Genomic DNA, 12867 nt, shown 5'->3' with positions numbered 1-12867 from the left:
ATATTTTTTTTAATCTGTCATACATATTGTAGAGCATTTTATTTATTTACCCAATTCTTCTGTTCAGAATTTTCCGTTTTTTTGTAGCTGTGACTTTTGTAAGTATTTTTTGAAGTGTCCCATGGATGATATGCTTAGACAGGCTTCTTCCCTTTCACTGTTTCTCCTGATCAGTAAGTCTTTATTCCACTTTTTATAAGATTTACCTATTTCTTACTTTTTTACGTTGTGCACTGTGTTGTACTTTTTGTGTGGATTGCCAGCCTAATTTTTAAAAATAAACAACATCTCCCCATTGTTGTACTTTCCCTAGCAAACATTTTTAGTATAAAAGAAGGGGGTAAAATAGGCTGTTGACATTCTGGTAATAAGATTGTTGGTAGTGTAAGTGGTTTCTTACAAAAGAACAAAGTCCATTGCCTCCGGTAACACTGAAAAAACAAATCAACAAACCAAGCACAATTGGATTTGTTTCTTTAGCACTTTGAGGGACAAAACTCAGAGCCCCCAAAATAGTGATCCTGGGCAAAGTGATTGATCCTGTGCCTAGTACCATGTAGAGACTTTTTCATTCCTGCAGAGAATCAGAAAGTATGCCCTCTGGTTATAACCCCTATATTTTACCATCTGTTTAGCGCTTAAGAGCCTGGTAGGGTAATGGTTAAACAATATGGCTGCTGACCCAAAGGTCAGGGGTTCAGACCCACCAGTTAACTCCTTAAGAGAAAGATGTGGCATCTGTTTCCATCCAAATTACAGCCTTGGAAACCTGTGTGGGAGAATGCTACTCTATCCGAGAGGGGGACTGTGAGCCAGAATCAGTTCTGCAAGTACCAGTTTAGTTCTTGGTATTAAGAGCTCAAATGAATTCATGAGCTAGGAAGTTGTGCTACAAAGTAGCGAACGACAGAAGTGAAATGAGCAAGAATATAGTGGATAAAAAATTTAGACATTTCAATGACGTGTTAATTTCCATGAAATGTATTGTTTCAAAAATTTAACCTAGCATGAACCAGGAAACTTACAAATTAAAAACAAAAAAACTAAACAATTCTAAAAACCCTGTCTACACATATGGTTCCCATGTCTAGATAGTTTATAGAATGAGGCTTTTTTTTTTAACTTTCAAAGAACATCATTTCTGTGCACCTCCTTTCCCTGTAAAACCCCATAAAGGGGCTCTAGAAAAGGATTCCTCCCGATTCTCAATGTAGCTGTGTCTTCAATGTGACCAACATCATGGCTGTTGGGTCAGTTCCGATTTATACTCACCTATAGGATGCTTAAAGAGCCATAATAAAAATATTTTATCTTTTAATTAGGTATCCTATGGTGAGATGGTGGGATGTGATAATCAAGATGTAAGTATTCAAAGTTTCATATTGCAAAATGCACATGCCCCGGGGGGGTCCTTGTTGCTTACTTATCACTTGAGTGTTTTATATGCATGTCTCTTGGTCCGAGAAAACTGGTTTATAGGTGCACTCATCTATTAATGGCTTTCAAAGGTCAATCACGTTATATTAGTAGGTACTTACTTGGTTCCCAAACTTATTTTGCCTCCTGCCCCCTTATGCGAAAAAAATTACATGGCGCCTCCCTGGCAATTAAGAAAATTTGTACTGTAGCCCATAACCCAGGATAAAGTGTAGGCATACGCTTTGTCGGCAGCCGCCCTAGACCATTCCAGTGCCCTTCCTTCCCTCCCCCCCACCCCACATCCAAGGGGCCAGTATCACCCACGTTTCAAAACACTGTTAAGCATGCTCCTCTCCAAAGTTGGGTAATATTTCTTAGTCTGTTTTCGATTAATTTTATGATTCTCTGTGAAGAGTCTATTTCTCAAATTTAAGATTTATGAAAATGAGTGAGACCACACCACCACCCTCTGCTAAAGGGAACTGTGTTAATCGAATAGAGTAAACACACATGAAAAGAAGAAGCAGGACTTTAAACCACTGTGCTCTTTAAGAAGCTTGATGGTACGATGAAGGGGCCGGTCGAGGAGCTGCTATGACAGCATTTCTTAGCAGTGCTTGTTGCAGATGTCAGCCAGTCAGCCACTTCTGATGATAAAGGAAGCTTGAAATAATTGTTACATCTTTTTTAGGAACCTTACTTTGTTTAGAGATTTGTTTTCCTTTCACGAAATAGAACCTTTTTGTGTTGTAATTTTGATTCCTTTCATACAGCTCCTCCCCCTTTTAGCCCTCTGATAGGATGAAAGGCAGAGCTCTGACTTTAGAGAAGGAGTGATCAGTAACATCAGAACCCTCAGACGAAGAAGACAAGTTTTCATGTGGTCCACCAGTCTGCAGATTGAGGAGGGTTGGTTTGCATTAAGATGAGCATTGAACTTTGCACTAGCCCTGACCTGAGGGTACCGACCGCATGTCCTCATAAGTTCGGGAAACAACCCCCTTCCACTGCCCTCCCTCTCCTGGTCACTTGTGGGCTGAGTGTGATTATTGCAAAACAGCTCTTCCCTGGCCCTTTCCAGAGGCCAACTGTAAGCTGTCTTCCGGGGCATTTCGTGAAAATCAAGGAGACTTCTGTGCACACTAGTAGCTCCCACTCTGATTCCGTTCATTTCCGAGTGTGCTTTTATCTTCAACTCTAGTTACTAGCTCACTACACTTTTAAAAAGCAAACGACGTCGGTACACTCCTTTTATCTTCTGCCTAAGAGGCCCACCTCCCTCCCTTTTGCCCTTGAAGTTCATGAGAATTGTTGCATTAGAGTTCACTTTTAGGATATGGAACTCAAGTATAGAATCTCAGAGTTAGCAAAGACTAAGTCTGTGCCTCCATTTCTTCAGGCAGATGGACTAAGTGAGCTTGTAAATAACCATCTAAATCTGAAAATCCTGTTCCCAGAGCTGTCTTACTAAGTGGACCCTTCTGGCTCTTGGGCATCTTGTTCTGTGTCTTTTAGACTTTAAAGGTGCTAAGAGCGTTTTCTGCACTTGACTTTGCAGTGCCCTATAGAATGGTTCCATTACGGATGTGTCGGCTTGACGGAGGCCCCGAAGGGGAAATGGTACTGCCCGCAGTGCACGGCTGCCATGAAGAGGAGGGGCAGCCGCCACAAATAAGGGGGGCCACACCCCGGGAAAGGAAAAGCTGCAGCTGACATTTTATACAGGACTTGACGAAGAAAGAGGCAAGAAGAAACCGTGCATTTCCCAGGAGCCGCTTAGAGGATTTACAGAGACAATCCTATAAGATCTTGAACTATAAACTTTATGGGTTGTATTTTAATAATGTAAGTAAATTATTTATGCACTCCTCATGTGCTCTAAATATTATTCCAGTTAGCCTTGGATTATTTCAGTGGCCAACATATGCAGACATTTGTACTCCTCAACCATTTTCTCAAAGTTACTGGGCATTCTATATCATTTAGATTTCAAAGAATTCCAACGATGAAGATTTTAAGCAAAGTATTTTATATGCGACAGGTATATTCTACTGCATGTGCTGTACTCCAGAGCTGTTATGTAACACTGTACATACATGGTTGCAAAAGAAAAAAAAAAGTCAGTGCTTCTTTCAAAAGACTTTACGATAATGGTTTTTAAAACACCTTTATAATCTTTGTTTCTTTGTGAAACTCAATTCAGCGGGCTGAAGAAAACGGTTCGTGTAATAAAGTGGGCCGCATCCTCCGCGGTGCCCGATACAGAAGCAGAAATTCCATAGCGAAACAATGCGCGCATTGGTCTGTGTGTGCGTCTCATCCAAATAGAGCGCAGCGGGGCGGGCGGGGTGGGGGCGGGCCCGCTGGGGAAGGTGTGAAAGTGATACATTTTTATACCAAATGTGTTTATTTTTTTGTGCAAGTAATCCTTAAAATTGGAATTGTATTAGGTGTTAAAATAAAGTTTTTAAAAAATTACTTGTATTTATACTTTAATCACAAAAGTGATCCAATTCCAATTAGCTTTCAAGTTTTCCTAATCCAAAAGAAGGACCTAAAAGCATTAGATTCTTTTAAGAACAATGTTTGGAATTTGTGATGTGAAAATAGGGGAAAGACATTTTTCATGTGAGTTTGAAATGCAAATGTATTTCTCCAGGACATCTCTGATTTTCCTTCCAAGTTTGAGGAAAGTGAAAGAAGTCCCATCAGGTACAAAGAAAGAACAGACGTTTTGACCAATTTATCTCAAAGGCCCCTGGATCCGAGCTTCGACCATCCAGCGTTATTTCTGATTCCAGCACATAGTGGTGTGGGGATTCAAATTTTGAATCCCTCTCGGCCATCCTAAATCAGACTGCAGATGTCTACATAGTACTTCTGAGGTTTTCGTCTGTAGATGCTTTTTTTACATGATAAATTTAGCATAGTGGAGGTTTTATTTCAGTTAAATACTGAGTCCTGGTTGGTAGAAAGCTGTTTAAATAAATATTACATCATACTTCTTATGTATTAAAATGTTTTGGGTCTGCCAGATTTCTGCTTTAGGACCACTTGTGAGCCTCTGAACTTGTTCAGAAAGCAGTTTTAAATCTATGCAATGCTACCCACAAGGGTATGGATTAAAATGGGTGATTTCCAAGGTCTCTTTTTGCTTTGAAATCCCATGATTCTGAGCCGCTGCAGTCTGATCGTATCACCATCTCAGACCATCAGTGAGGTTCATCAGCGGGTCCATGAAAACTCAGTATTTTCACAGGAGTTTTACAGACTTTTAAGAAGTAATATATACAGTTAGCTTACGCGCATGTTGCTTGGAGATGCCGAGAGTTCCATTTTCTCCCCTATCTTTTCAAATGTATAGGAAATGCTCAAAGAAAACAGCCTTACATACAGCCTTACTTTTAGAACAAGCCCTCGTCTGAGTGAGGAGCATGCCTGTTTCAGCTGCTACCCAGCCCGTGCAGTGGGAACCCTCTGACCAAACCCTCCCACCCTGCGTATCCATAGCTGACGCTGGGTGCCAAGTAAAACAGCATTGTGTGCAGTTACTGAGTGATGTGTGGGGCCTGCTCATACTGGAAGAGAGATAATCAGTCAAATATGGAACTACCTCATCCACAAAACAAAAAAACGTGGCCAACGTCTAATGTTCTTTGTTACATTAACACCAAGAGGTATGATGAGTGTTCTGAGTATTGATAAAGTACACATTTGAAATCTTTTGTTGTATGAAGTTCATGTAACAATTGGTGACACAAAAAACCCCACGCGGGTTCACAATTTCTAGGTGGTGAAAATCGAGGCCTTAACTGCTGTCGAGTGTATTAAAATGTTCGTGGTGACACATTTAAAGCAATAAATGGCTTAATTAAATGCCTAAATGATGCCGAGTGTTTGATAAATATTCAGTCATTCTTTCCAAAGGCAGTTAATCATTTTGCTCTCTTTGAGAGCAAATGCCACATAGTTTAACTGTTTTAACTTCGGGGTTTTGTAATATTGGTGCCCTTTGTCCTTTGACCTTCGAAGTGGTCATTTGGATCTTATTAATTAATCTTAGACAACTGAGAGCTTAATAAATTGGGACTGTAAAGGATATGAAACTAGATATTGCAGTGTTTTTCTTTGTTTTTTACTGTTTGCGTAGCCTCCAAAACGTGTGTTGTACAAGTAGCACCTAGATGTTGGAAGTACACCGATGAAGGCCTTGGGGGGTAGGGGGGAGTGTGAGGACTGGTAAATGCTTAATAACAAGTGAACTTTCAAAACTCACGGCCATTGAGGTGATTCTGACACACAACAGCCCTATAGGACAGAGCAGAGCTGTGGGGTGAGTTTGAGGTGACTAAATCTACAGGAGTGGGAAGCTTCACCTTTGGCGGCTTTACAGCAGCCTAATGAATAAACCCCCTATGCCACCCAGCCACCATGGCTCCAAGCACTTTGGAAATGCCGGGTGTGGATTAATTAGCAATAGTTAACAAGACTTGCCAAACGCAATCATTGGGGCTGAGTTTGAAAGACAGGTAAAGTAGGGAAGCTTTTCCAAAAAGAGTGGATTCAAGAGCCATGTGCATTCTGGGAACTTCACAGCCGACAGTATTAAGTAGCGATTGTTTTAGGCTCCTGTAGTGTCAGGGAAAGAAGTCGGAATCTGGACAAGCATCTAATCAAGAACATTCTGCACTGTGCCGTGGAATTGCTAATGGAAGGCATGACATTGTACATGGTTGGTTAAATGTGATTTAGCAGTTAAATAGCCCTTCTGCTGTTAAGACTATATTGTTGACAAGATTGGGATAGAAATCGCTTTTACATTTTTAAGTTTTTCCCCAAATTCTTGCAACCAGGTGTTTGCTAGTCAAAATTTTTAATTTATGTCTTTGGAGTAGGAAATCTAAATGACTGACCCAGATGGTCATTTCTTACCTGTTTTTCATTGTCACTGCCCTTAATAGTCATGGTTGAATTCTGCTCCCGAGAAACCTTCATGACTCGTCGTCTTCCCTTAGACTCCCTAGATGGGTTCTCCAATGCGTCTGGCTTCCCTCCCGAGTGGTGGTTGGGCCACCGTGTGTCTCAAATGCCATGTCCTTTTCTTTCTAGGGATGTCCTTAGACCTCTCTTCCCTACTCAGTGCCAGTTGGTAGGTGCCTTCCAATCGGCTCTGACCCACAGCAGAACATTGCACCATCCTCACGATTGGATCTGTGCCTGCGCCCACGGATGTGGCCGCTGTCATTCCATCTCCTTGGGGGCCTTCCTCTTTTTGCTGCCCTTCCATTTGATCAAATAGCATGTCTTCCCCTGGGGACTGGTCTCTTCTGACAATATGTCCAAAGCACGAGAGATGAAGTCTTGCCATCCTTGCCTCTGAGGAGCACTCTGGTCTTTTGTTTTATTATTATTAGTTGGAATTTAATACACATGAGGGGGTTTCAAAACCACCTTATCTCCTTCAAACTACTCTCCGTTATATGTTTGTCAGATCTGCGATTCCATTCTTGCTCACCTAGCAGGAAAAATGAAAGCTCCGCTAGGCGGAGCTATATTTTTTTGGGGGTGGTGGTGGTGTTATCCCCTTGTATATTTCATATTTCAATCACATCAAGTGGAATTGTACAATTGCTACCACAGTCAGTTTCCAAGCACTATTTTTCTACATCGTCTCCTTTTTACCCCACCACCACCACTGTACACCCCCCACCCAATCCCCTCATTCTACTGGCTGTCCCTCTAGGCTCATCAATGCTGGGTTGCATAGACCAAACCACAGAAAAGCATATAACACAGCTTCAAGAGGGTGACCTCCAATAGCAACCTCTCAGATACTCTAATATGAAAAACAAATGCACGAGTATCGAGCAGGGCCATGATGTAAGAACTCAGTGTGAGCCCACACCCATTCCTGGATCTATACTTTTTTTTTTTTAATTGCTGTAACTTGGGAGTTAATACATATGTCATATCATTCTATAGTTCAATCATGTCAAAAGAATTGTACAGTTGCTTCCAGAATCAGTCTCCAAACGTGCTTTTCCTCCCTGGACGCCTTAACATCATCTCCCTTTTATCTCCCCCCACCTTCCCATGTGCCTCCTCCCCCTGAAACCCTTGTTATATTTGCTTCCCCTATAGACTCACTGGCCCTGAGTTTCACTTACAGAAAAACAACACAACTTCAAGAGGGTGACCCCCAATGGCGACGCATCCCTGTGTTACACCGTAATATGAACAAGCATAAGCAAAATCAAACAGAATGTCCGTCACAAGATTACCAGAATAATACATACCTTAATACAAATATATGGTGCATCACCAACCAGCAGCACACCTCTCAGTACAGCTGTCTTCTGCTTCCTCAGACACCATCTATTTTGTGGTTTAAGTTCTCAGGATACAAGTGTGCCTGGGGTAGAGTCCACTGTCCTGCATGGAGTCTCAGCGATACAGCCTCTGGAGCATGCGGTGAAAATCCAGGATTCAGTGTCCCAGCATTCCCTGGCCCCCACACCTGGATTCCCGGGATACCTCCAGATGTCCTCTTTCAGTGTTGCCCACCTGCTGCATGCCGCTAAAGCCACTCCCCACCTAATGTCCCCCAAAGCATCATCTGTCACTCCTCCCCCAACTGAAGTTCAGCCCGCCCTCCCTTTTCCCCTCAATAGACATGCCCCTATTCCTATGTTCCCCCAAACATGACTCTTCCCTCTCCCCTCTCCTGCTCTGCCCCTACCATCAGGAAGCCTCATACCTCCCACAGGGCTGCCTCCCTCTCTGGGGGACCTCACCCCAGATTCACAAGACTGCCACTCAGCAGACAGCATCCCCTCACCTCCCTGGACCATTTGATCCCCTCTGTCGTGAGGTGTGACCTTTGAATACAGATCAGTTTGTCCTTTTAGCAGTTCATGGTACTTTCAATTTCAGATAGGTGAACCCGTGTGACAGAACTCTGGCTGGCCAGTGAAATGTAAGCCAAGTGACCGACAATTTGAAGCACGGCCCCTAAGAGACCATGCTATGATTTCTCTCACCCGTCTGTCCCTGGTGCAGGCTGAGGAGCCCGTTAGGGGTATCCAAAGATATCTCCTGTGCTTGCATCCCGTCGGCCCCTGGAGGCTTGCATGTTGTTAGGATGTTGAATAGCTTTCAACAGAGCTTCCAGACTAAACTGGAAAGAGAAAGTTTTGGCAATGACTTTCAAAATTCAGCCCCTGAAACACCAATGAATTACAAAGGTTTGCTTGCCAACCAATCACTGGGCCAGGGCAGCCAGGGCTGACTTGACCAGTATGGGAAGTCAGGGTTCCCAGAGGACCCTGGGGGCCAAATTCAGAATAGAAACCGGTAACAGTGGAAAGTAATGTAAGCGAGAAATCTCTCTTTATAGCAAGTCACTGATACTTTGATGCCTTACACTACCCTGTCCACCGTATCAAAGTGTTTGTTACCTTAAGCCACTTACAATATGTCTTGTATCTCTATTTGTCCCAGGTGATGTTTCTGAACAGTAGAGATTCAATATATGATTCATGATTTAACACGGCCATCCTGCATTCAGAGCTTATAGGATCGTTCTTGTGTTAGCAAGAGGTAGGTGCTAGGACTAGCCCAGGGGCTGCTGCCCACAAGGCTGCTCCCACAGGACTTAAGTCTCGTCTCTATCAAAGCTGGATGTTCAAGAATCAGGCCTCAGGTGCTTTCTTGGAAGAGAGGCTGTCCCCTGTAGGAAGCCAAGAAGGTCCCGAATCTGGAAGACTTCTACAGAGGGAGAAGCCAGATCAAAAGGTTTCCCCTAAAGCCTGGCAGTTTGGAGCCTGGGGTGGGGGGCTTACAGATATTCCTGGGGTGACTGAGCTCCCCATTGTATGAGAAAGCTGATATTCAGAGAGGCACATTATTTTCCTTAAATGCTTAATCTAACACTGAAATTTTACATGAAGCTGAAGTGAATTTTTCAAAGAACTCTCCATAAAATGACTATTTGCAGCCTCTCCACCACTCCCCCATACCAAACACCAAAATGAAAAAATATGTTATGGGAAAGTATAGTTTGTGTCGGAGAGGTTTACAGGGAGGATTTTTTTCGGCTGTTTCATCCAACCTTGAAATGATGATAGGATTCTGAAAAGCTTACCAATCTATTGTCCCAGGTGAATGCTGTCTAAATATACACTCTTGAGCACTGAAAAAATCTTTGCAGAAGGAGTTCTTCATGACACTATATGCACAGAAGTATGCAGTCTGAACACAGTCAGAACCTACATGTTGATAAAAACCAAACCAAACTCGCTGCCTGAGAGTCCATCGGTGACACATAGTGACCCTACAGGACAGGGCAGAACTGCCCTCTGTCAGTTTCTGAGACTGTAACTCTTTATGGGAGTAGAAAACCTCATCTTTCTCCAAAGGAGCGGTTGATGGTTTCAAACTGCTGACCCTGAGGTTAGTTCAACACCTAACCATTTGTCCCCCACCCTACCTCCTCACGGAACCAACATATTCGGTCTGTTTGATGGGTTGTTCAAGGTCCTGAGAGCCTTAACGCAGGTTTCTACATAGGCTTCATTCCGATGGGTCTAACCTACTACTCAGGCATGTCGCCCATCCCCATCTTCGCGACGCAATCCTGGCATTCTTCCCCAAAGCCCTTGACATCTGGAAACCAGCTCTGCCTTTCACCTTCACCTCAGAACACCAAGGGCAGAGAACCCCTTGCAGTAGTCCTATTTGCTGCTGGTCTTGTGGCCCGCGAGGTCCGTTATTTGACGAGTCACCTGTCTCGTGCCCGTCAGCCGGCTCTGTGTGGCGTGAGCGCAGTATCAGTCTCCGAAACAGCACGGGCAGTGAATGTTCCAGAACACCCAGGTGCTTCCCACGCATCTTCCCATCCAGGCATGCCAACAGCACTTCCAAGGCGGCGTTAGAATCCTCATCTCACCAAGGAAACCCGGCGAGGCTTAAAGGACTCAAGTCACTTGTCTAAGACCAAGCTTATAAGACCGCGCCCCATGGTGCACAGACAGGCGCGATTCATTCTAAAATCAGAGGTGGTCTCTGGGCCCACTCCGTGTTCATTTCTGCGCTGCATTTGTTCTGTTCCAGATCTTCCGCTCAGCCTCACGCGGATTCTCTCTCCCGCTCTCTTCTCCCACTCCTTCGGGCTCAGTCGTTACGGTGGGACCATGGAGTCTTCCATCTGCCAGCGTCATATCTGCGAGACTAATTTTCCGCTATCGTACTGGTTCCTGTTATTTAGAGCCTCGTTATAGCAACTCCTTGAAATAGCGGTGCTGGTTTGTCTTTGAATTCTCCCAACAACTTGGATTTCTGCATCTGGTTTATTTTCTTCTGTACTCCTGTACTCCACAAGTTAGCCTTGCATAAAACGATCTTTTAGATTTTCCCAGACCCTCTTGGAAATGAAACCACGAGCCCTTTTACAAATGTTGTGAATAGTTTTGTCCTTTAAGCCAGGACCAAGCTCTGGTTTGGACGCCCATGTCTCTGAGTCTATAACAATGAGACACCCCTAGGGGGTGCTGTGCCTCACAAAATGTAAATGGCTGACAACCCGCCAAAGGCCTGGCTCCTTCCAGAGGTGGGGCCTGAAAAAGTTCTTTTCCCACAAGAAGGAGTTTGGCTTAGAAAAGGAAGACCTATTTCGTTTCATGCCTTTGCAGAAGGTCTTTTCTGAGTCTGAACCAGCCCTGAGCACCCAGAGTTCACAAAGGAGGGGGAGTGGGGGTGAGTGACACACTACCTACACACTACCTCTCTCCCAGGACTCCCTTGAACCTATTCTGAAAAGTGGATGGAGTTTGCAGAACTGCCCTAGAGGTCCCTTGTAGGACTCTTTCTAGAATTTAACTGACTTCTGCACAAAGCCAACGGATGAAACAATAAATACACTTTAGGGACGAAAAGCTGGCTGTGCAGTCAGTTCTACCCGGTCCTACAGGTGTGAGACCCACCGGGTTTTCTAGGCCGTAAGCGCCGGGAATGTTCTAAGTACCGTGGGCTGCCCGAAAGAACCAAACAAGTCTGTCTTGGATGAAGTACAGCCAGAACGCGCCTTAGAGGCAAGATGTGAGGCTGTCTCAGCCACTTTGGACGTGCTGTCAGGAGAGATCCGTTCCTGAGAAGGACAACAGGCCTGGTGAAGGAGAGGGACCGAGGACAGAGGCGGACCCTCGAGGAGATGGAGCGACACTGGCCGCAGCAGTGGGCTCTGACATCAGAACAACGGTGGGGATGGCACAGGGCCGGGCAGGGTTCTGTTCTGTGGTGCCAGGGTCACTACGGATGGGAACTGACTGGATGGTCCCTAACTACAACAATCCTTGTGGGAGCAGACTGCCCCTGCTTCCTCCTGGGAAGTTTCTGCATGGGTTTGAACAACCAACTTTCTGGTTAGACTCCTTTGACAGAGTGACCTCACTCACTCACTCTCTCACACATTCACACTGTCCTTCCCTCCCTCCCTCTCTCCCTCCCTCTCTCTCTACCTCCCTCACTGCCATCCAGTCAATACTGACTCATAGCAACCCTGATTCATAGACCTGCCTCTGTAACTCTTTTCTCAGGTAGAAGGCCCTGTCTTTCTCCTGAGGAGCAGCTGGTGGTTTCAAACTGCTGACCTTGTAATCCACAACCAGCCGTAGAAAAAACGAGTCATCGGTATAGGGAAATAATAATAAAATTTCAAATAATACCTCAGAGCCTTCAATAACCCTTCTAAGGAAGGCCCTTCAAGCACCCATGTGACAGAGGGGGACGCCCATAGGATTTACCGGGCTGTAATCTTCGCAGCAGGAGCCCTGGTGGTGTAGTGGTTGCACTTTGGGCTTCGAACTGCCATGTCAGCAGTTCGAAACCACCAGCGGCTTCATGGGAGAAAGACTGGGCTTTCTACCCCTGTAAACGCTTACAGTCTCGGATGAGTGGGCCGTGACTTGGTGGTCGTGAGAATCTTTGTGGCAGCACGTCCGCCCACAGGAAGAACAATAACGACGGAATCACCGGCATCGTATCATCTTATATGCGAGCTCGCTTTCCAAGCAGGGGCATTTTGTGTTCTTTACCCCTTTGCTTACCAGAAGGTTTCCAACACCCGAGCCAGGACCAGACACCCCACACGAGGCCTCTCCTGCCCAGAAGGGTAACCTCAATTCCCCAGGGAAAAGACTGCACCCTTTCAGTCTCACCCTCTAGCTTTGCCTTGAATTCACCAAGGGCGGTTTGTTTCTCCAAGGTTGCCTTTGGGGCAGGGGGATGATCAAGGCGCTCCGACTGCCACCCGGGATGAAAAGGTGAGCGGCCCAGGGTGGGCAGCCACGTTTCAGGGGCAACGAGAACGAACGCAGTCTCCCATGAGCGGAACCCCACCATTCCTGGGCCAACCCCACCAGTCCTCAGCGGCCCGAGCTCCGCCCCCGCCGG

At 45.1% G+C, this 12867-nt stretch overlaps 1 protein-coding gene across 1 annotated transcript in view; it reads left to right on the top strand.

Moving 5' to 3' along the window:
* The window catches only part of ING3 (inhibitor of growth family member 3), a 27328-nt gene extending 23635 nt beyond the window's left edge, over nt 1–3693 (top strand). The window contains exons 12-13 of the mRNA XM_013005965.2: nt 1323–1361; nt 2978–3693. Coding sequence (XP_012861419.1) covers nt 1323–1361; nt 2978–3094 — 156 coding nt within the window. The 3' untranslated portion in view covers nt 3095–3693. The remainder of the gene's footprint in view (nt 1–1322; nt 1362–2977) is intronic.
* Nucleotides 3694–12867: the final 9174 nt, after the last annotated feature.

Source organism: Echinops telfairi, unplaced genomic scaffold (genome assembly GCF_000313985.2).
Source record: "Echinops telfairi isolate 266 unplaced genomic scaffold, ASM31398v2 ScPeMD7_23;HRSCAF=83, whole genome shotgun sequence".
Classification (NCBI taxonomy): domain Eukaryota; kingdom Metazoa; phylum Chordata; class Mammalia; order Afrosoricida; family Tenrecidae; genus Echinops; species Echinops telfairi.
This window is presented reverse-complemented; position numbering and strand designations above follow the sequence as displayed.